General features: G+C 50.3%; 1 protein-coding gene across 5 annotated transcripts in view; it reads left to right on the top strand.

The window, feature by feature from the left end:
• The window catches only part of ITSN1 (intersectin 1), a 232,497-nt gene that overhangs the window by 188,152 nt on the left and 20,152 nt on the right, over positions 1 to 24,193 (top strand). For 4 of the 5 annotated variants that reach the window (XM_060297829.1, XM_060297827.1, XM_060297828.1 and 1 more), the window contains 4 exons: positions 11,035 to 11,156; positions 12,968 to 13,074; positions 18,516 to 18,699; positions 20,699 to 20,797. In XM_060297829.1, coding sequence (XP_060153812.1) covers positions 11,035 to 11,156; positions 12,968 to 13,074; positions 18,516 to 18,699; positions 20,699 to 20,797 — 512 coding nt within the window. Of the gene's footprint in view, positions 1 to 11,034; positions 11,157 to 12,967; positions 13,075 to 18,515; positions 18,700 to 20,698; positions 20,798 to 24,193 lie in introns of those variants that run through there. The other variant, XM_060297830.1, reaches the window with a different exon arrangement.

The raw sequence follows: 24,193 nt of genomic DNA, 5'->3' as shown, positions 1-24,193 counted from the left end.
GAAAGGTCCACTTTTGGGACTTCTCTGGTGGTCCAGTGGTTAAGACTCCACGCTTCCAGTGCAGGGGGCACGGGTTCAATCCCTGGTCGGGGAACTAAGGTCCCGCATGCCGTGTGATGCAGCCAGAAAAAAAAGAAAGGTCCACTTTCATCACTGGTCCCCACTGTGGCATCCTGGCTGGGCAGACAGCATGGACGTGGAGCCTTTCCCTGCCTTGTAGATCACACGACTCAACCTCCCTGAGCTTCGTCTTCCTCCCAGGGTTCTGTGTGCCTGCATGTCCGGGGGAGGTGGTATGTGCGCTCGGGTCCATGGACCCCCATCACCGGCCCCGCCCTGCCTGTCGAGTCTTACGCAGCCAGGCCTTCTATCACCACACTTTCCTCACCACCTCTCCAAGATTCTTGCATTCAGCTGAAGCCACTGGTGGGCCCCAGCTGGAATGCCCTCACCCCATCTTTCCCTGCTGTGTCTGCCCACCTTCACCCCTCCTTTCTCTGCTGCCTTGGCCAGCCCCTCTAACCCGCCATGTCTGAGCTCTTTGCTGAATACTAGTTACTTACCGTACATAAGCTGAGTGGGTGGAAGCTGATGCATAGACAGAGATACTCGTACCTCCTTCCTCAGACTGTGAGCTTCTTGGGAGCCAGGTCCTATCCCATGAAGACCTACAAACACTAAATAGCAAAGGTACCTGCCTTTGTATTTAGTACTGAATGATGCCCAGTCTCCCCATCTGCTTAGAAACTGGAGGGCAGCCCCTACCTCTCACACTTGTGTATTCCCCACGGTACCTCACTCTCGGCCGTTGCTCAGAAGTGTCAGTGGTGGACAGTCTGGTGTTGCCCCCGTGTCGTTCCGCAGGCTTACTTCTTCATCCCCAGCGAGGCTGGAGGGAAAGGATGCACCCCAGTGTCCAGTCTCCCCGCTGTGTGTGGCCTAGAGCCTTGCACCAACTGCACCTGGGAAGGCACCGCTCTGAAAAGATAAATCCACATGAGGGAATTCCCTGGCGGTCCAGTGGTTAGGGCGTGGCGCTTTCACTGCCATGTCCTGGGTTCGACCCCTGGTTGGGGAACTATGATCCCGCAAGCTGTGCGGTTGCAGCCAAAAAAAAAAAAAAAAAAAAAAAATCCATGTGAGAAGACCTTAGAACAGGAAATGAGCTTGTTAATCATGAGACTTATTATTCACCATTCTTACGCCACCCTGAATAATATATATTGATTTTGTGTTTGGTTTTATGTCTCCCCTCCACTAGAATGGAAGCTCCATGGAAGCAGGGACTTGAGGGCATCTCTGCAGTTGCTAAGAAAGAGAACGAGATGTCATGGGCTCGGGTGGTCTCTTGTGTTCCAGTGGGGTCAGTTTGCCAAGTTAGGAGAGACCACAGGGGACCAGGTTGTTCTTAGACCCTTGTGAAGAAAGTTCCACTGGGATGAGAAGTCCACCCATGCCCCTGTGGACCACCCAGGGCTGGTTTGGTGTCCGGAGCTTCCCATGGGCTGGGGCTGCCCTGGGACTGGTCAGCCAGGGTCATTTTCAGAGGAGACCTGGCAGCCTTGACCCAGTCTGGTTGCCACCAACCCCCACCAGCCTCTGGCTCCGAGGACAGGAGTGTCCTCTCAACTGGGTCATCCAGGAATGGACTGGGAGAGCCATGGGTATGGGCCACCCTCAGCCCCACTCTTTCAAAAGCTCGTGGTTTCCTTGTGAGTCTCCACTTTCCAAGACAGCAAGAGCAAAGGTTTTATTCCTGATCTCAGAAGTCACCGTCCATCTCTGGACTCTGCTCTCCCATCCATAAAATGAGGGCATCAAGCAGACTGATCTTACAAGCTCTAGCCCTGGAGTTGGGGGTCAGGTGGTGGTGGCAGTGTGGCCTCCGGGAACAGAGCATCAGAGGTTCTCTGGGCTCTGGGGTGTGGATGGCCTTAGAGGATGGCATTCTGTGGTTACGGCCATCACATCTCCTTGGACAAGTGGCGTGAGTGAGCTGCCTTGGGCTGGAGTCGGTTCAGCGGTTGTGGCCACTCTCATCCTGCATGTGCCTGGACTGATCTAGTTTCTGAGTCTTACTCCTTCTTCACGCCAGGCGCCTTGTTTCCAGGCAAGCTTCCCTCTCATGGCGTGGTCCTCACCGTTGGCTGCGCATCAGAACCTCCTGGAAGGTTTACAAGTCATGGACACCCGGGTCGCACCCCAGCCAGTCATATTCGATGAGTCTGCAGTACAGCGGGGATGCCAGGCTTTTTAAAGGCTCCTTAGGTGATTCCGACGTGCAGCCAAACTCGAGAGCCACGGCCCCCTCCATCCTCCACACAGCTGCCACAGACACCCTCCCAAAATACAGCCAGACCTTCCCTGGCTCCCCAAGCAAAGACGAAAATCCAGACACCTAGCTACATTGTTCAGAGCCTCCTCGACTGTACTTCCCCACCTGTTAGGGGTGAATTGTGTCCCCAAAATTCATATGTTGAAGCCCTTACCCTTATTCTTCATACCACAGAATACGACTGAATTTGGAGAAGGGACTTTTAAAGAGGTCATTAAGATGAGGCCATCAAGTTTGGTCCTCATCCGATCTGACTGGTATCCTTACTAAGAAGAGGAGATTTGGGCACAAAGGGTCGCCAGGGATGATCGCACAGAGAGGAAAGGTCATGTGAGGACACAGCGAGAAGATGGCCAGCTGAGGAGAGAGGCCTCAGAAGACACCAGACTTGCTGACACCTTGATTTTGGACTTCCAGCCTCCAGAACTGTGAGACAATACATTCTGTTGTCCAAGCCGCCCAGTCTGTGGAACTCTGTTACAGCAGGCCGGCTGACTGATGCATCACCCTTCCACCAGGCGAGAGGCATAGTGATCAAGAGAAAGAACGCTGGGGTAAGATCCCCTCTGCCTTTTATTAACTGAGTCCCTGGCAAGTTACTTTAACTTCTCTGTGCCTGTTTCCCTGTTTGTTCAATGGGGAATAACAGCAGTGGCTACCACATAGGATTACTGGGGAGGATTTCGTGAGTCCATGAACGTACAGCACTTGGAACCATGTAGCTCAGAGTAGCATCCGTGTGAACTTTCCGTTCTCCCTGGTACCCCAGCCTCTGCTTCCCTCTTCCACACCTGCCTTCTAGCCCTACCACCCCACTTTTGCAGCCCTTTTCTCCGACTGCCCCTCTGCTCTGATCCCTAACTCCTACTCACCCACCCTGACATTTGCCTGAGGAAAGCTCAACTCAAATTCCTCCTCCTCTGGAAAATATTCCCAGATCCCTCTCATCAAAACTATGGCCTTGGGACTTCCCTGGTGGCGCAGTGGTTAAGATTCCGCCTGCCAATGCAGGGGACATGGGTTCGAGCTCTGGTCCCGGAAGATCCCACGTGCTGCGGAGCAACTAAGTCTGTGCGCCACAACTACTGAACCTGTGCTCTAGAGCCCATGAGCCACAACTACTGAGCCCACGTGTCACAACTACTGAAGCCCGCGCACCTAGAGCCCGTGCTCCACAACAAGAGAAGCCACCGCAATGAGAAGCCTGTGCACCACAAAGAAGAGTAGCCCCTGCTCTCTGCAACTAGAGAAAGCCCATGTGCAGCAACAGAGACCCAATGCAGCCAAAAATAAATAAATAAAATAAATAAACTTATATAAAAAAAACACTATGGCCTCCTTCCTCATACTGCAATAGAAATGTGTTTGTACTTCTAACACACCGATCTGCCTTGTGTACTCAAAAGATTTATTTACGGCGGCTAGTAAGGACCCCTAAAATACTGCAGGTTAGAGCACATTGACAGCGGGAACTCAGAAAGAAAGAAAAACAAGGATGGTGACATAAACGGGGCCAGGAATGAGCTAACAAATGCAGACCATGGGGCACTTGATGGCACGCCAGGAATTCCAACATCGGTTATAAAGCCATGAATGATATGCCTTTGATTAAAAAAAAATTACTAACATTCTTTTTGATGCAAAATTAAGAGATGATTTATCCCTGAGAGTAATTTGATTTTCGCCACTTCTCAACAGTCATTAAATTGCCCAGCAGCCCATGTAGCTGGATTCTCCTTCTTGGGAGACAATTAAGCTTATCTGGAAACCACATTGGCGCTTTTAAACTTCCGGGTTGTGACTGAGTGCAGCTGAGCAGAAGGCCCTGATGAGTCCCCGGACAGGCTGCAGAGGGATGCCTGGGCTCAGCTGGACATAGCTCAGGGGCTCTTTGGTGCCATCCGGTAGCATTTCCCCCACCTCTCACCACAGGCCTCCGTGCCCACTTGGCATTTCTAGACCCCCATCAAAATCCAGTCTTGGGCTTCCCTGGTGGCGCCGTGGTTGAGAGTCCACCTGCCGATGCAGGGGACACGGGTTCGTGCCCCGGTCGGGGAAGATCCCACATGCCACGGAGCGGCTGGGCCCGTGAGCCGTGGCTGCTGAGCCTGCGCGTCCGGAGCCTGTGCTCCGCAACGGGAGAGGCCACAACAGTGAGAGGCCCGCGTACCGCAAAAAACAACAACAAAAAAATCCAGTCTTAAGGATTTGCACCTCTGAGGTCTCAGGGATGGATGACAGGGTGTATGGTGTCCTCTGTGAGGTACCTGTGAATCAGCAAGGACCAGAGTGTGGATGGGATGCCCCAGCCTCCAGCAGACTGAAGCTCCTGCAGGACAACAGCCTGTCCTGCTCCTTCATCAGTGAATCCCAGCATCAAGCACAGTTGCGGCCATAGCGGGCCACAGCTTAGAGAAGAGGGGGCTTAGACATCGGCTGCAGGGCAAGGACGAAGTGCTCTGACCACAGAACCTTCTTGTGGTCACATCCATTGTGGGCAATAAGGGCAACACGATTAGATTCATTTTCCCAGGAGAATCTAGTGTGGCCTTGAGGGAAGTGCGCCCACCTGGCAGGAGACACCAGGGCCATGACGCTCCCATTTCCTACATTCAGGCCAACCCTGGAGAAGCCTTCTGTGTAGACGGGAGCTCCAGGATCCCAGTTAATATGGATCGTGCTGACCCAGGGCCATTTAGCCAGAGGATTTGGACCGAATGTCCCCACAGACACTGGTAGATCCTTTCCCTTAAAGGTGAAAAACCATAGCCCAAGCTTCCATATTGCTTCTCCCCTGTCCCTCTGGCATCATGGCCTCTGTAACCTACTTCCCACCTTATCTACTGTCTACACTTACCTTCCATAGCATCTCTGTGTTTACCTGGCATGCTGGCCCACACGTCCCCAACATAATGGCCCCATCCTCCCTGGCCGTATAGAAGCCTGGCGCAAGGAGGACCAGGTCCTTGTACAACCTTCCTCCATCAGGATGGAGAGCATCTCATTTTCTGAGTTGCTGCATTCTCCACCGTTGGCACAGCCCGCAGGACCATTCTTTGTTGCTTGCTATTTTAAATTTAATTTTCATGTCCAGTCACCCCCAGGGCTGAGTTTCCTTGAGGACAAGGACATTACCTTGCTTATTTCTGTGTCTCTTGGACTTCAGGGGGAATGCAATGCGTATTTATTGACCATCTCATTGTATATTTTGGCCCTTTCATAAGAGGAATGAAGCCTGTTTATTTGCTTTGCTCTGTGGCCAGCTTGCTGTGGGGCCTGGTTTGGTTTTAAAAATTATGGTCCCCGCTGGGAAAGGAAGTAGAATGATTGGGGTAGGGAGAGGGGGCTTTTTACCCTACATCTCGACACTTCGTGTCTTTGGAACTGTTTACAATAAGCATGTGTTCGTGCATTACTTTTGTGAAAAAGCGATTTATTTAGATTATGCTGTTCCTATGAGCAATGTCCCACCGAGGGGACAAGATGATCTTTGGGGGTAAGATACTTTTCTGCAGTGCCCCAGACTCAAATCCTTTCAGAGGGGCATTACGGCTCTCTCTGTTCTGTAAATGTGTTTAACTATACGAAATTATAAGGGACAGCACACAGATTAGGAATTTTACATGGGTTGTAATTGGGGATCATTTCTGACTGCCTGGAGTCATTTGCAATATTATTTCAGCTGCGAGTGGATTATAGTTAGTTATAAGAATCCCTCCATCATGCCGAGATGGCCACGAAATTTATTTGCTGTGCTTTGCCCTCTCGTTTTTCACTGGGAAAGGAAGCCAGCAAAGCATGTTTATACTGGTTCCCAGAGGAGAGAAGGACCACATCCCTCCACCCCTAAAGAAAACTCTCTATTTGAAATGTCTTTTCCACTTACCCTGCTCTGAATAATGGAGTTTCTAAACTCTTTTGTTTTTCTAAATATTAAATTTTCAAAGGAAGGATATTTTTGAGTTCAAAGTACCTATTTCAAGTCTTTAATGGTTCTCTTGGTCTGGCATTCATCAGCAAGAATTTTTAAAACAGCATCCTGTGGGTCAGTTCAGTAGCTGAAAAGACTCTTCCAAGCCAACATTGTTGGCACATAATGCTGAGACGAATCTCCCCACAAAATCTTTGCTGTTCATTGGGTTCTGGGTCCTGGAGAGGCCATCTGGACCATCACTCTGTCTCCAGGCAGGCTGGTTGGGGGGCCAGCACAGGGTGGGATTTGTTGGGGCAAGTAGCCTAGAGTCACACAGCACTGGCCCCCCATATTTCTCAGCCTGCTGGGTGGATTGACCGAAGGCTGGAGCTGCCGGGAGTAGGAAGCCATGCAGCCTTCTCATGTCCCCCACCTCCATGAGCAGGAGACGGTCAGTTCACCCTGAACTGGCCTCAGCACCTGGGATTCTTAGACCAGTGGCCCAAAATCCACCCTGGACCTTCTGCTGTTGCTCTGGCTCTGAGCTTCTTCAAAACCACACTGTGGGAAACTTGAAGACTCAGAAGAATGAACTTCTGAAATCCAAAGCAAGCCAGTTCCTGTCATCTTTCCTCACAGGTCCTTGTGTCCGGTTCCTCAGTCGTTCTGTGTGTCTCTGGTCACGTGCACCATCCTTGCTGCAGAGTTATCAGTTTCTAGGAATGTCACCGTTTCTCAGTGGGGTGCTATTGGCACTGGAGGTGGGCCATTCTCTGTCCTGTATATTGCAGGTCATCTAGCAGCCCTGGTTCAGCCCCCCAAATTCCAGCAGCCACCTCCAGTCATTATGACAACCAAGAATTCATTCTCAGCCTGGAGTTGAGTGGTGGTTGCAGTGCAACCCTCAGCCTGGTGGGGAGCAATACCACCCTCAGTCTGTCTTCAGCCTGTAGGTGGGGCAGTACCGTCTTCAGCCTGTAGGTGGGGCAGTACTGTCTTCAGCCTGGGTGAGGGGCAGTACCGTCTTCAGCCTGGGGGAGGGGCAGTACCGTCTTCAGCCTGGGGGGGGCAGTACCATCTTCAGCCTGTAGGGGGGGCAGTACCGTCTTCAGCCTGTAGGTGGGGCAGTACCGTCTTCAGCCTGGGGGAGGGGCAGTACCGTCTTCAGCCTGGGGGAGGGGCAGTAGCATCTTCAGCCTGTAGGGGGGCAGCACCATCTTCAGCCTGTGGGCGGGCAGTACCGTCTTCAGCCTGTAGGAGGGGCAGTACCGTCTTCAGCCTGTGGGCAGGCAGTACCGTCTTCAGCCTGTGGGGGGGCAGTACTGCCTTCAGTACTGTTGGGGGGGGGCGGCATCACCCCCAGCTGACGACCCCAGGGTTCTTAGCGCTATGCTCTGGGGGTCAGGCGTTTCTCCTCTTCCATCATGAATTCCCAGCACCCAGCACAGTAGGATATCAGTAAATATTTGTCAAAGGAATGAAGGAATGAGATCCATGAGCAAGCTTCAAGAGGGTCTGCAAATCCTTTAAAATTGTGTGCAGAATGTGTATATTGTGTGCTTTGTATGCATATGTTTTCTGAGGTAAGAGTTCATAGCATCCACCAGATTCTGCAAGAGGAATTGTGACCTACGGGGACGTTTGGAAGACTGTTCCAACCAGTGTCCACTACTAGCCCGATGTTTGTGTCCCTGCAAACGTCACTGCACAGTGTGTGGGAACTGAGTTTTAGAGCTGCTGGTCTGTACCAGTACTCATATCCCTGAAGAAAGGAACGTCCTGAAAATTGCAGGGGAGACTCTGCTTCCCTGAGTTCATACAAGTCTGTAATGCAAGGGCTGTATTCTACCCTTTAACAAGAAATGGACTTACCCCTGGGCCCTTGGACTCACTAACAGGAAAGTTTGGTAAGAATAAGGCAGGAATGAGATATTTTCCTCCCAAATTCAAGAGTGTTTCCTGGGTGGCTTTCCTAAAGAAAGCTAAAGAAACTGGTGACATCACTCAGCTTCCGGTAAGCCGGGGCTCACGCGTCACCTTGGCAGAGGTTGGCTGAGCCCCCCAGATGAGCAGTCATGACTTGCTTCCTCCCTGAGAATTCATTGTTGATGCAATTGTTTTAATAAAACACAGTCAATGCACCGAGGCAGGAAGGACAGCTAGACCAAGCTGGTGGCTGAACAGAGGGCCCGAGTCCCAGAAACATCTGCAGACCTACGCGAAGGCTCATACTCAGCCCGTGGCCCTGTGGAATTGTAGTTTAGCCGCACTGCCATGGCTTTGAATGAGGTCTCGGATGGAAGGGCGTGGAGGGTGTTAACATGAAAGCCTTGATGCTTTCCTGGCATCCATCTGCCCATCCTGGGATTATCCTGTCCCAGGAAGAGAAGCTCCAGCATTCTAGAGAGGGCATTTGGCCAGGGGAGGGGACAACTGAAGGCTGGAAGCGCCAGCTCAGAGTTAATCTTGGGCCTAGTGAAGCATTTACCAAGAAGTCTATGATATCATTCGCCCCAGAGGGATCGTTCTATTTGCAGAAGCTTCCAGCATATAGACTAGATCAGTCACGAGCCTAGAAGCTCCCTCGGGGGAAGATGGAAACTCTGAGGAACCCCTGATAGTTCAGAGCAGTCTTCTCAGATTTGAGTGTACCTAAAAAGTTACCTGGATAGCTTGTTTCTTTTTTTTTTTTAATTAATTAATTTATTTTGCTGTGTTGGGTCTTCGTTTCTGTGCGAGGGCTTTCTCTAGTTGTGGCAAGTGGGGGCCACTCTTCATCACGGTGCGCGGGCCTCTCACTATCACGGCCTCTCTTGTTGCGGAGCACAGGCTCCAGATGCGCAGGCTCAGTAGTTGTGGCTCACGGGCCCAGTTGCTCCGCGGCACGTGGGATCTTCCCAGACCAGGGCTCGAACCCATTTCCCCTGCATTGGCAGGCAGATTCTCGACCACTGCGCCACCAGGGAAGCCCCCTGGATAGCTTATTATATCAGATTCCAGGCCCTGACTCCACAGTCTAGTCAGCAGGGGCCTGAGCATCTGCATTTCTAATAAGCTCCCAGGTGCTGCTGATGCTGCCCGTCTAGGGACCCGACTTTGAGAACCACTGGTGTCCAGCAGGGGGTTCCGCACTGTGCTCCACAGCACCCCCTTGTGGGGAGAAGAAGGGATGCGGAAAGCAAGTGAATGGGACTCAGCGCCTCACCCCCACCTACATCCAAGACACCTCCCAGTCTTCTTTACAAATCTGGTTTTGGTGATTAAACAAAGAACCCCTGATAAAAAGGACAGGGCTGAGGGGACCACTGACCTGGAAGAGGTAGGTCCAGACCTGCAGGAGGGGTACTCCCTAGAGCTGCGAGCTTCCCCGCCCCTCATTCCAGTGTGCCTGGGGCAGGGGACAGCCTCTGCCCAAAACCCGAGAGCATCCAAAGCAGACCAACCCCAAGTAACTGGCTGAGTGAGCAGAGGCCAGGGCGGGCGCCACCTGCTGTGCCTGCCCCACCCCACGTCAGCAGAGCCTACTCCTCGTGGACCTGCAGCCAAAGCTGTGTCCGGCCATCTGCACCTGGAGGAATTCCCTGTCCGCCTGTAGGTTCACTGCTCAGCTCCCGTGAGTGCAGGACAGCAGCCTGGTCCAGGAGAGTTTGCCCAGCAGCGTCTGGATGTGCCCCACCTCTGCCCTATCCCCGGGCCCATCAGGAGCCTCAGCACCGCCATTTCATCCTCCAAAAACCAACCTCAGGATAACCATGTGCCCTCCTGTAGCTCGGATCTAACAGCAGTGATCTGGGGTAGAGCCCAGTCTCTGGGGTCAAAGTGTCAGGTTCCCATCTCAGCTTCTCCACCACCCAGCTGAGAGAGCTTGGGTGAGGCAACCTCTCTGACCCTCAGTTTCCCTGTCTGTACAATGGGGATGATTTTAGTGTCTATGTAAGCATTAAACACAACTGTCAGTGTTCAGCTCCTGGTAGAGCACCTGGCATGGTGAGAGCCCTCAGGCAATGTCAGCCAGTTGTTACTAAGTCTACTCTGTTTAGTTTGTTTGTTTTGGTTTGTTTTTAGGCCGCCCCATGTGGCATGTGGGATCTTTGTTCCCCGACCAGGGATCGAACCCGTGCCCCCTGCATTGGGAGCACGGAGTCTTAACCACTGGACTGCCAGGGAAGTCCCCACTAAGTCTTCTCTCTTGACACTCTTTTAGTGGTTTTGCTGAAGCAGGAGTGTGAGGCCTGTAATAGCTTCCTGAGGCTACGGTAACAAATGACCGCAAACTGGGTGGGCTTAAAACAACAGAAATTTATTTTCTCGTAGTTCTGGAGGTGAGACGTCCAAAATCAAGGTTTGGGCCGGGCCATGTTCCTTTGCGGGCTTCAGGGGAGAATTTATTGCATGCCTTTCCCTTAGCTTCTGTTGCTGCCAGCAATCCCTGGCATTCCTTGGCTTGTAGACACGTCACTGTAGGCTCTGCCTCTGTCGTCATGTGGCGTTCCTTCTGTCTGTCTCTGTGTAGTCTTCTTATAAGCATGCCAGTCATATTGGACTAGGGCCCGCCCTAATTGAATATGACCTTGTCTTAATTAGATTGCATCTGCAGAGACCCTATTTCCAAACAAGTCCCCTTCAGAGTTACCAGGGATAGGGCTTGAACATATTTTTTTAGGGGACAACACTGTCTAACTGGAGTGAGACCACGAGGCCACGAGGACCCTGGGGATCTTCCCCATGAAGCTGTACAGGCTTCCCCAGACCTGGACTAAATTGTCCCCATGGTTGTGTTTTGCAGGGTGTTCAGACTTACACCTCTTGGATATGTTGACCCCAACTGAGAGAAAGCGACAGGGCTACATCCACGAGCTCATTGTCACGGAGGAGAACTATGTGAATGACCTGCAGCTGGTCACGGAGGTAAGGGCAGCTGGGGGTGCTGGGGCAGGGTGGGGGGCACTGGCAGAGGGTGGGGAAGGCAGCGACTCTGTCAAGGAGGGCTGGGTCCTGATTCCCAGTGTGAGAAGCTTTCTGAGGTACGGGAGCATCAGGACGGTACATCACAGAGGAGAGTCTTACCCAAGAGAAGATGCTTAATTCTCATCCGCGGCCACGGACTCAATTCTCATCTGTGAGTCCTACCCACAGAGGGGCAGAGACCCTTCAAGCCAGGGATAGATGAGCCTGTGAGGAGTGCATGAGAGGGGACACACGGGCTGTGAGGTGGGAGTCTGAGCTCGGCTCAGAGAACTTGCAGCTCAGCCACCAGCTAATTGATGCCATAGAGCATCATCTCCCTGGCCCTCAGCAGTGACATCTGAAAGATGGCAGTCATCTGCTGATATCTTGGTTATTCCTCATGCTACATATTACCCACCAGAAAAATCTGTTGCAGAGAATGAAGATGTTTCCTCCCGGCACCCCGTGCGTACCCTCCCTCCCCCGTCCTGGACGATGTCTCATTTTGGCTCTCCTCCCAGGGAGCTGTTGAAGGGCCTTGTCTGCCTAGTCCAGAGGATGGGGAGGTGCAGAGTTGGGAAGTTCTGCTTTTCAGGAAGCCTTTGGTCCATACTCATGGGAGGTTGCCATATTAGGAGACAGGGGTTTGCAGAGCTGGACGTCGGGGTCACCCTACAGTTTGAAAAGTACCATCATCGTTTGGGAACCCCTGTACCCCAACTATTGTGAAACCATCTCCTCTGATAGTCTTAACGACCCCGAAAGGCATTGCTTGGTTACCCAGTGTTGATGAGTACAGGATGCAGGATGAGTTGATGGCCCCCAAGGCCATCATTCATGCTTAGGGAGCATCGGTATGAAGAGGTGTCCCTTTCTCAAGACATGTGACTGTCACTAAGTATACAGTCTTGGATGTCTAGGCTGTGAATGTGACCCTCTTAGATACGGTACGTCGTGCAGTGGCCTGGTATATGCCAGGTTCAACATCGGCTTAAAGACTCATGAAGTGCTCTGGGCTCCCAGGGATCAGCCTCAGCCTGCCCCGGTCCCTAAGGTACCTTCCAGCGAGTGGCCTGCCTGCAATGGCAGCTATGACCTCTTTCTAGGCAGGGGCTCACCACGTGGGGCTCAGTCAAGACCTGTGGTCTGCTGTGAGTTGCCCACCCACGCGGAGCTTGGTGACGCTCCTCAATTTCCTGGAGCCCCGGAGGGGGGCAGCGCCCACCTGGTACCAGGCCTTCACTCACTGGCTCCGTCCCAGGCCCAGCCCAGGCTGCGGGCAGAGCAGAGGAGTCCATCCTGTCCCCAGGCTGCTGGTTGGGGGCCCGGCTGCCAGGGCTGCTCCCCTGGGCTTCCTGAGGCTTGTCTGTGCAGCCGATGCTGGGAGCAGGAATGCGGGAGTGCCCCCCACCCCATGCATCTCTCGGCCCTCCACTTCCCCCCTGTGCCCAATTCCTCACCGTGGCAGGTGAGGGCTTGAGTGCCTTTGTCCAGACCCCCGGCTGAGTCCTGGCGGAGTTAAGGCCTGTCCTCCAGGGTTTAGTGGGCCTCCTTGTAAAACAGTGTGGACCTGGTGGGAACCCACCACCCCCCGTAGCCCCCGGCAGAGGGAGGGCCACCTGCTTCAGAAACTCTGCAGCTTCTGGGCCTCCCAGCCAAAGCTACAGATGCCTCGGTCCTTCCCGTGGCTCTGAACAGGCCGGTGTGTGCGTGCGTTTGAGTTTTAAGCTAACTGTTTGCTTTCTGTACTGCTTCGTTTTCTGCATCTGTAGATCTTTCAGAAACCCCTGATGGAGTCTGAGCTGCTGACAGAGAAAGAGGGTGCTATGATTTTTGTTAACTGGAAGGACCTGATTATGTGTAATATCAAACTGCTGAAGTAAGCCTCTTCTCTACCCCAGCCCGCCTTAGCCCTCGCGCACCGGCCCTGCCACGCGGCTTCGTCCGTGTGTCCCCTCCGTGCATGCCGCCCTGTGTTTCTTTCTGCCTCTCTTCCTCATTTCCACTCACGAGAACCATCGCTCTTTCTTGCCCTGGTGCTTTCTGGAAACACACCCCCAATTTTTCACTGGGGAGAACGGATTGCTCAGGCATCCCGGTTCCTGCTTTTACCGTGGTTCTAGAATGAACAGAGCTGGGCCAATTCTGGCTCCTAATCGCTGGCCAGCTCCATCCAGGCGGGGGGCAGCCCCCCATGCCTCAGACCCTGGTCCCATTGGGGGAATGTTGGTCTCTTGAGACTCTCTTGGCTCCTGAAGATGGGAAATGGTGGGACCGCGCATGGCCACGGTCAGCGGCAGTTCTCAGCATAGGCCTCTGAGGAGCTGGCCTGGAGCGGTTGCTATTTTATTTATTCCTGTTTTAATTCTCAGAGGCAGCTGCAGGGCCAGGGAGAAACACTGGGCCAGGAGTCTGGAGACCTGGGTTTGGAGCCCAACTTGCTGCCTTTCCTCAGTTTCCCCACCGGTAAAAGGAAGGGATTGGATTACATCATCACAAAAGTCCTTTCCAGTTCTTAAAAGAACTTCCAAATCTGTGTCCACCAGGCCCTCGGTATAACATCATTTGCTAGAAAACAGATGAAGTCTGTGGTGATCCTGGGGGCCAGGAGGAAGCACAGGCCCTGGGAACTGGTGTCCATTCCAGCTCTCTAGGTTCATATAATCGGGAAGCAGCTATTCCCTGAATGTGGTCCCTGGGATTTTATAAAGGGATTTCAGGTCCCCACTTTCCTGAGTGTGTTTGGGAGTCGATGAAGGGATGGACAGAGAGGTGGATGTGAAGAAAAACTATAACGTCTTCTGTCTCTATGTTCTAGAAGACGTTAATCAAAGATGACGGCATGGGGGTGGCTTGGAGAAAGTATTTCCATTACCCCCCTTGAGAAGCATATTGTAGAGGTTTCTAGCGTAGGTCTGGGTCAGACTCTTGGGCTCACACCCTGCTGTTGCCTACCTGCTTTGAGCAAGTCGCCTATGCTCCCTGGGCCTCAGTGTCCTCATCTGTAAAATGGGGGTGATAATAGTATCTACCATGTACGGTTCTCCTTAGGGAGCATTTAGACAGCGACTGCCTGGTCCCTCGTAAGTGCTGGGCTTGGGCCCCAGGGTGGGCTGAGCACCCACTCTTGCCTTGGAGAGAGGCTGCCTTGTCACTTGAGGCAGGTGGGCTAGTTAACCCCTGAACCTACAAGTACTAAACCTCAAGTGTTGGAGACAGGTTGTTTTGAAATAGATGAAGAGGTTTTCTGTTGAACAGATACCTACAAGTTAACACCTCTTTCCTTGGGCGGCTGCATGGGGGTGGGGAGGCGGGAAATGGGTCTGATGTTCCCGAGTGACACCCCTCCCCAGCCCTCCCAGCATCGGCGCTCCCCATGCCTTTCTGTTGTCTCTGTACTTTTAACCCTCCGTCCTGCTCCTGTCAGGAAAGCAGAAGCCCCTTTCCTGAGCTCTGTCAGGGCCAGGCCTGCGTGCTCCTTCCTCCCATTAGCGCTGATGGGCTCCACAGCCCCAGAGGTAGGAGTTGAGAACGCTCTTGCAACCGCGGAAACGAGGCTCAGAGAGGTTGAGTGACTTGTCCAAAGTCACACAGAAGGCGATCAGGGTGCCCTGGGCTGCTCAGTGGACAACGCCCAGGGTCCCACTAGGGGTTCCACACTGTCCTGCCCTCGATGGAAAGAAGGTGAGACCAGGAGGCAGACGTCTCAAGTTTTCATCTGCGCTCCAGTGCCTTCTAACTCGTTTTGGGCAGTTACCTCGGGCAGATAACTCCCCACCCCTTTGTTTCAGAGCTTGTAAAATTGCAGTCAGGGCGCCTGCCCTGTCTAGCATGCAGGGTTATCCCAGGGAGCAAGGAGATCAGGTGTACAGCTGGCGTCCTGTCAATCATGGCACCAGCGGGCACAGACACCCCCTCTCCCGTCACAGGTATGCTCTGCGCCTTCCTCTGATGACCTGATTGGTTAGTTGGGCTGATCTTTTCATTTTCCAGATAAAATACTTGTATTTAGCAGGAGCTTTCCGGGGACCTGATTTCTTTCTTCCTTTCTTTTCTTTTTTTTTTTCCTTTTCAAAATCTTATTATGAACATTTTCAAACATACCAGAAAAAATTGAAAGAATTTTATGGTGAGCACCCATATTGTAGATTATACACTTTTGCTGCATAGACTTAATTTCTTTGTGCAAAGGACTAATCCCAATGATGGGAAGATTTAGGACTCCTGGCAGGATGGAAGAAGATGAAGAGAACTTAAGGCAGCTCTCCCTGGAAGGCCGCAGTGGGCAGCCACGTATCTCTCACTCCTGATACAAGGGCCAGCGACTCCTTGTACTTAGAGGGGGGACGTAGGATTTATCAAACAGATAAATAAGAAACAAATAAAATGGTCATAAAAGGGATCTACCTGGGGCACACAGACTTCCTACTAATGCCGCCTCTGGTTGGGGGTGAAAATGGATGGTTGACCGTCTTACCTGTGAGCAGAGAGCTGAGAAGTTTGTCTTCGATGAGCAGAGTAGGGGAGAAGAATCTAGAACATTTTAAAGTTAAGAGCTAGGCGCAGGCCCCTAGGGCTGTTAGGAGTGATAGCAGCAGGGACGCAGAAGTGAGATAGGGTGTGTAGAGCCACGTACTACAGCTGTTTTTTTAATCAAGATCCTTTCCTGCCTCCTTGCTTGAAAAATAAATAAATGAAAGAACTTCTCCCCCTCCAAAAAAGTTTTTATTAAATATTAAGTATTCAGTTTTCTTTTTAACTTAAGAAGAATAGCCATGATTTTATTTTAGGCAGAAAAACAAAGAAAAATAAAAAGTGAAAAAGATACCTTGTGGGGTAAAGACAGGGTGGGGAGAAGGAAAGAAGGGGCTTTGGGTGGGAGTGGGCAGGGTGGGAGGAAAGGAGGGAGAGGCTCGAGGAAATGAAGAGGAAGGACAGAAGGGAAGGGAAGAGCAGAGGGGCCGTGGAAGCCCCCCTTGGTGGGATGGCAGGAGCTGCTTCTGGAGTGAGGACAGGCCAGGAGCCCCGAGCAGCTTGAGGGGAGGCGGGGCTGGGCATGGTGCTTGTTCTCACATGCGGTTCTTGCAGACTGTGGGCTCTGGAGACCAGGGCTTCCTGCCACCCATGAGCTGTGTGACTCTGGTCAAGTCACTCGATTTCTGCATGCCTCGGTTTCCCCAACTGTCAATAGGGATAAGAAGTCATATAGGTTAAAAAAAATTGTTTGACACATAGGACACCTTCATAAAGGCCAGCTCTCTTGACCATCCCCTTGATCTGAGGACTTCAGAGGGCTACTTGTTCGGTCAGCAAATGTCAGGCTCTCTGATGTGTTCATTAGCTGACCTTGACTCCATAGACCTCTATATGAGATGACAAATCAGCTCACCCAAGGGCGGGGCTGAGGCTGCAGCAATGGACTCATGTGACCCCTGAGCCTGGTGACGTGCCCTGTTTCAACCCACTCCAACTCAGTCCTCAAAAGCCTTGCCTGTACGGTAGAACATCCCAGAAGTTGACTCACAGTTCAACCTAACAGGTGCCTGGTCCATAGCAGGGGCCTGATTTTAGGTCTGTCTCGCAGTTGAACAACTCAGGTCTCCAAGTGTGGGCCTCCAGAACCCAGGAACTGGCTTAACTTCCTCAAGACAGGGATGATCTGCGTGTGATCTTTTTTCTTTTCCCTTTTTCTTCTCTCCCCATCATTAAAATAAATAAATAAAAGGAGGGGAGCAGGTGAACGCACTCTTATTCCCTTGCAGAAAGATTGTGTTGCTCCTCATTGGAAAATCATGGAATGATGGAATTTCTTCCCATTTCCGTCCATAGCAAGTTTGTAACATCGTTATTCAGCACTCTCATCCCCCAGGATTGGTAGTGACGTAACCCTTGAGCAAATTTCTACACACTGGGAGATATTCCACACCAACCCCCCAATGAGCAGTGGCCACCTGGCCATCCTGAGGGTACCAACCTGCCACTCCTCACACCCCAGGCAGCCAGCGCAGACCAGCACCTCTCCCCACAAGGGCACCTGCTTGAGGGGGAGTGGCTCATTGTTTGGACCACATAACGCACTGTCCCTAAAGTTTTTCTCCTTGGCTTGTTTCCCAGTCCAAAGATTTTTTTTTCTTTAACCAAAAATGTAGGAGAAAGAAAATAAAGTGATCTGAAGTTTTTAATACAAAGATTGCAGAGCCTTCTTAGAATTATATAGCCCTACCCATGACCTTGAAAGCAGCCAGAGGAATTCATAGTAACATCCTCCCAGCCTTATGTAAAAATCCCATATCATACCATTCTGTTCCTTCCATCCATCCATCCATCCATCCATCCATCCATCCATCCAGGCATCCAGCCATCCAGCCATCCATCATCCATAATCACCAGGGTAGGCAGAACACACCCATGGCCTCATATGTCGAGGTCCTGCCCTTATAGTACCTTGCTATCCTTGCTGCATAAAAGCTCGGTGCCACGCCCTTCTTATAGATGCTGGGTTAGGAGTTGACATACGAGTTAGAAGGGTGGGATGCACAGTCCTGATTGTTATGGTCTTGAACACTCAGATGCAGCTGGACTCCTGAACAAACACTTTCCAGTCCCTCTAGTCCCTTCTCAGCTTCCAGGATATAAATTGTTTGAGTCTATGACCCATTATCATATGAATAGGCTTCTCTCTTCAGAACTCCTCTTAATCCAGTCAACTTCAAATTAGCCACAGCGATGGAGCAGTGAACCAGAGAATGGCACAGATTGTTCAGACAATCATTTATACCTGGCTTTCGTGAACACAATGGGATTGTTTTTCTGTGGCAGTTGATTTACCATCTTGATTATGTTTTGTTTGGTCTGAAATTGAGCCTCCATGGCCCCTGGCAACAGCAGCTTCCCTTGGGTAGCACTGGCCCCGGAAACAGGTTCAGTGTTGGGGCCATACCAGCCTGGACAGATCAACCATAAAGTGAGACATCCACCCAGGGATCCTGTCTGAGTTATTCAAAAACAGGATTCCATATATTTCCACAAGAAAAAATTGTCTTTTATGCTGACTTGTTCAGCAAAGTTGTGTTTTTTTATTTTAAGTTTTTCTTCCGAAGAGCCAGTAAACAGACTTCATGTCAAAGAAAAATGCCCCAGTGATACCTCTTTGTAGCACTAGACTCATTTCTTTTCCTGTTCCTTGTCTGCCACATAGATGCTTTAGTGGCCCTGGGTTTGTGCCCCTCACACACATCCCATTTCTGTACCACCTAGAAGTGTGCTGTGTACGCGTCAGAGAGCGTGAAGAGGGCGCTCACTTCTCGTGTTTCTGTGCAGAGCGCTGAGAGTTCGCAAGAAGATGTCTGGGGAGAAGATGCCTGTGAAGATGATCGGGGACATCCTGACTGCCCAGCTGCCACACATGCAACCCTACATCCGCTTCTGCAGCTGCCAGCTCAACGGGGCTGCCTTGATCCAGCAGAAGACAGATGAGGCCCCCGACTTCAAGGAGTTTGTCAAAGTAAGGAGCCCAGGCTGAGCTGAGTCTCTGCCCCCGCCGAGTGGCCGTCTTCCAGCAGCTGGGCATGTGAGGGGCTGATTCACGCATTTACAGAAGGCCAACAAGGGTGAGGTCCCGGCTGAACAGTAGGGGCTGCCTCTTGCTGGCGAGTGGCTGGGACCAAGGGGGTGGGCTTGGAGAGGAGGGACCAGTGCTGGCCTAGAAGCTCTGCCTTGGCCAGGTGTGAGTGGTGTTATTTGAATACACGTTTAAATCCTCCATCTCAATTTTAGGCCTAGGAGGGCTGGTGGGTCTCATGTTTCCTATTCTGTTTAATCTGAGCATCCTCAGTTCTTTGCTGCTCTCTGCCCTTCACCTGCAAAGGGAATGGCCAGCAATCCCAATGGACCCTTTGTTTTTTTCCCAATTGGTTCTTTTTGATGGGCTCAAGCTCTAAGAAGCCCATGGGGGTGAATGTGGGATGCCAGGACCTCTGCCTTGGAGGATAACAAGGGTCTGGAGAGCCATGTGCCCACCAAGGGACATTGTGGGGAAGTGGGCCCCATTCTGCTGGAGACCCCAGGCTTTGGGTCTACTGCCCTTCGCTGGGGTGGGTCCCTGCTGGCCAGGCCAGCCCATGCAATCAGCCCCAACCTCTCCCAGAGGGGAAGAAAAAAGAGAATAAAATAACGTCTGCTAAACAGGCACATTTTGATGAACAGACAGCAAAATAATCATACTAATGACAGGCTTATCTTTGTACCTCCTGCATTTTGGGGGCAGGCCTTTCCCACTCCCCTGAGTAACCAAGTTTGTGGAGTCATCACTGGGAGGGGAAAATGCCATCTCTTCTCAGCCGTAGCATCAGATGTTCTTGTTCTTTCTTTTTCACCCTATTTCTCAATATTAAATGCTCTGATTTTCTACCCAATGAGTGGGGCATCTAAGGGAAGAAACACTGCTATGAAGTAGGCCTAGGGTGGGCTGGAGACTGGAGAGCAGATACTGGGCTGCCAGGTGCCATGGGCCACCTGGGGTTCCAGCCAAGGGCCGCATCCTCCCTGGGTGCAGGCAGGATGAGTTCATCACTGGATGTACTTGAACTTGAGGAAAATGCTGACACCAGCCCAGGAGGGGCCTTGTTGCCCCTCCCCTTCTCACCCCTCCCCTCCTCCCCTCTCCCTGCCTTATTCCTGTGGGACTTTGACATGCCTTTGCCTGCTGCAAAGTGTTCCTGGAATAATGGTGTCCACGGATGGAGCAGGTTCAGGCACTGACAGGTCCCAGGGCTTGGGGTCCAGGTCATGGCATTAAACCTGTTCCTAAGACATTAAACCTTTGAGAGCTGTCACCATATAACCCCTGTGACTTGTAGACAGGGTCACCTTTTGGAGGTAAAAGAACTCTTGTCCTCCAGTCAAGTTGACAAAAGTGGTGGAAGGAAAGAGGCAGGGAGTCCAGAGTGGAGATAACCACAGCCCCTGGGACTGGGGGCCTGACCCTCATGTCTCGGCTTCACCAACCCTACCCTTCTGGGGCTCCCACCGGCGAGTGCAGGCTTCACCCAAAACAGATAGTGAGATCCGGCCAGGCGCTTCCAGCATCTCTGGGACTTAAGGGGGATTTTTGTTCTGACCCTATAGTCTTGTGACTCTCCTTGCTCCTGGGAATGTTATAAAGTTTTGGTAGGTATCCAGAGGAAATATTCTCTGTAAAGCCAGAATCTCATCTCTGGAAGTAAGGAACCGCATGTCCCATGGAAGGTCCACTGGATCTGGGGAGTAGGGGTCAACCCTGCAGCTGAGTCACGTCCAAGGTAGATTCCCACTCTCCATCTGGAACGTGCCTCCTCCTGGCTTGGGGATAACCAGCCCGGCTCTTCCAGCTCCGGTTCCTCAGCTGTCATTCAACTAAATGAGACAATGTGATGGGTGGGGAGTCCTGAATAACATCGATGTTGATGTCACTGACCAGATTTTGCAAACTTCTTAAGTACATTTAAAAAAATCTCTTATTGCAGAGACTGGCCATGGACCCTCGCTGTAAGGGAATGCCACTCTCTAGTTTTATACTGAAGCCTATGCAACGGGTAACGAGATACCCACTGATCATTAAAAATGTAAGTAGCTGTCTTGCCTTTTCAAGTAGAGGAATGCTTTCCCAGCAGGTCAGGAATCTGGGGCCATGGGCAGGTTAGCCAGCCAACACACCTGGTATCTATTGTGTAGAAATCTTATACCAACCGGCTGCAGGAGGCATCTACTTGGTAACTCAGAAAGAAAAGCTGGCTTATCATGAAAAGAGCTAATAATACACAGCCTTCAGCTGTGCAACCAAGTGGCCTCCACCTTCTAAGTCGGAACATGAGAGCTCAGTTCTTTTCCTAATACAGGCAGAGTGTCTTTAGGCCTTGGTTTTCCTAGTAAGAAAGAGAGAAAGAAATATAGTTTCCACCACTCATCTTCAGAAAGCCATTGTGAGATACTCTATGTTGATATTAGATGATTGTTTTTCTCCTGTCATTTTAAGAAAGCCAATACCAAAAGAAAAGAATAGAAAAATTAGGGTTTCAACATGCCCATCTGTAAAGTGAGTGAGCAGACTTAGACATCCTCTGAGCCTGTGACTCTATAACCACAGGGAGGAAAGCTCCTGGAGAGAAGTTTTAGATCTGTTTCCTTTCAATGGAGAATTTAGAAACCCAGATCTAGACACTGGTGTGCTCACTGATACTGAGGTGTTGTTGCCTTTTGAGTCTCTCAGTGGCCAAGCCAGGCAATATATATATGTGTATATATTCATACCCACATATTTACATAACATAAGTGTGCAAACATATTTATTTCAAGATTTATATATATTATAATATGTATTAAAACCCATGAGTTTACACCAGTACTTCCTGTTCTAATCTAGTATCATGGAATTTATTCTAGCCTTTCCCCTTTCTCTGTATATAACTCTCTTCTCCATGAGAAGCCTGGCTCTCATTATCCTCAATAGATTTACTTATTTGCTGAATCCCCTTATATGTAGCAAATTTCCCTCTCATATACGCCAGTTCCTCAGTCCAAGCCCAGTTTGACCCCACAAAATACACTGTGGCCACATTGGTTGAGTTAAAGAATTAGTTTTTGTTTGTTTGTTTAGTTCTGTTTTTTTGCGGTATGCGGGCCTCTCACTGTTGTGGCCTCTCCCATTGCGGAGCACAGGCTCCGGACGCGCAGGATCAGCGGCCCTGGCTCACGGGCCCAGCCGCTCCGCGGCATGTGGGATCTTCCCGGACCAGGGCACGAACCCGTGTCCCCTGCATCGGCAGGCGGACTCTCAACCACTGCGCCACCACAGAAGCCCTAAAGAATTAGTTTTGAAAGAAGCTTTCAATCTACTGTTTCCTTTTCTCCAACTTGACAGTTACTGTTAAACTAACTCAACACCTTTCTTTACTTCCCCCAATATTTAGTTGGGAATTGAAGTTGGAAACAAGCTTTTTAAGTTCTAAGGGCTTCCCTGGTGGTCCAGTGGCTAAGACTCCACACTCCCAGTGCAAGGGGCCCAGGTTTGATCCCTGGTCAGGCAACTAGAGCCCACATGCTGCAGCAAAGATCCTGCATGCTGCAACTAAGACCTGGAGCAGCCAAATAAATAAAATAAATATTAAAAAAAATAAAATAGGTGTTCTAGATCTAGCTAATGGGGAGAAAAACAAAAACAAGAAAAGGACTGAGAGACATAAATATCAAAAAAGAAAAATCAAATTATCATTCTTTGCAGAAACATGATTGTTACCCTAGAGAACCCAAAAGAACGAACTGAAAACTAGCAAACCTAAGAAGAGAATTTTTAAAGTTGGCCAGTTATAACATACATATGGAAAACTGTAAAAATACTAAGATTAAATATTCTTTATAATACTGAGGTGGAGAAATTCTTAGCATGGCACCAAAGACAGAACTTTAAAGAATTTTGAGTTGTAGCAACTTGAAAAAAATTTTTTTTCCTCTGGGAGAAACCTAGATGTTCATTAAGGAGAGTAGTTAAATAAAGTGGTGAGTCTATACTATGAAAGAGACTTTTTTATATTAGCTGGAATGATATCTAGAAAATGCTGTTAAGTTAAAACAAAACAAACCAACCAAACAAACAAAACCCAAAAACAACCTTTCACAAGCAATCCTACAATATGGTCCATTTTGCAAAACTGAGGAAAAACTCTGTGTGACTGTTAAATGTATGTGGAGCATCTGAAGGGAAATAAAGGGATGCCCTTAAGCCTGGGTACAGTTACCTCTGAGGCAGGAGAGCAAAGGGGATAGAGCACAGTTGTTATCTATACTTCCGTGTTGTTTGACTCTTGCATATCAAGAATGTGTTAATATTATTTGAATAAACATTTTTCTTAAAAAATGTTGTGTAACAAAATATAATGAACATTAAAAGACAAATGACATATATAAGCTGAGTAAACAGATTTTAACTGTATATAAGAAGATACTGAAATACACATGGATTATCTATCTATAATATCTATCTATCTATCTATCTATCTATCTATCTATCTATCTATCTATCTATCTATCTATCTGTCATCTCAAGCACTCTTATAACTCAGAATGAAAAAGACAAATACCCTAATAGAAAAATAGGTAAAATATACAACTAGACATTTCTGAGAGGAGTGTAGAATAGCGGTAAAGAACATGCTGTCATCTTCAATGAGGTGTCGTGCAGAAGTCTGCCGTGGAATCTGTGATCTGACGCGTTAGACACAAAGCCTCTGCACACGACCCCCTATAAGCACATGAAACTGGACAGAGAAGAAGAGTCACAACTATTGCCCTCGAGCTGAGGTGTCACTGTCACCATTTCTCATGAGAAAGTCTGGTCTGAAGTGCAGGGGGGAGGCCTCTGAACATGGCCCTCTATGAGCAAGTGGAACTAGACTGAGCACAGAGGAAAAGAAAAAAAGCCGTGGGGCTGACAGGGTCTAGGTGCTCCGTCTGGGTGTCAGGCCTGAGCCTCTGAGATGGGAGAGCTGAGTTCAGGACACTGGTTCACCAGAGACCTCTCGGACCCACATAATATCAAATGACGAAAGCTCTCCCACAGATCTCCATCTCAACGCCAACACCCAGCTCCACTCAACAACCAGCAAGCTACAGTGCTTGACACTCTATGCCAAACAACTAGCAAGACAGGAACACAACCCCACCCATTAGCAGAGAGCTGCCTAAAATCATAAGAAGGCTACAGACACCCCAAAACACACCACTGGATGTGGTCCTGCTCACCAGAAAGACAAGATCCAGCCTCATCCACCAGAACACAGGCACCAGTCCCCTCCACCAGGAAGCCTACACAACCCACTGAACCAACCTTAGCCACTGGGGGCAGACACCAAACACAATGGGAACTATGAACCTGCAGCCTGGGAAAAGGAGACCCCAAACACAGTAAGTTAAGCAAAATGAGGATGCAGAGAAACACACAGCAGATGAAGGAGCAAAGTAAAAAC

This window comes from Globicephala melas, chromosome 4 (genome assembly GCF_963455315.2).
Source record: "Globicephala melas chromosome 4, mGloMel1.2, whole genome shotgun sequence".
NCBI classification, from domain to species: Eukaryota; Metazoa; Chordata; class Mammalia; order Artiodactyla; family Delphinidae; genus Globicephala; species Globicephala melas.
Note: the sequence above shows the minus strand (reverse complement) of the source record. Positions and strands in the feature narration are given on the sequence as shown.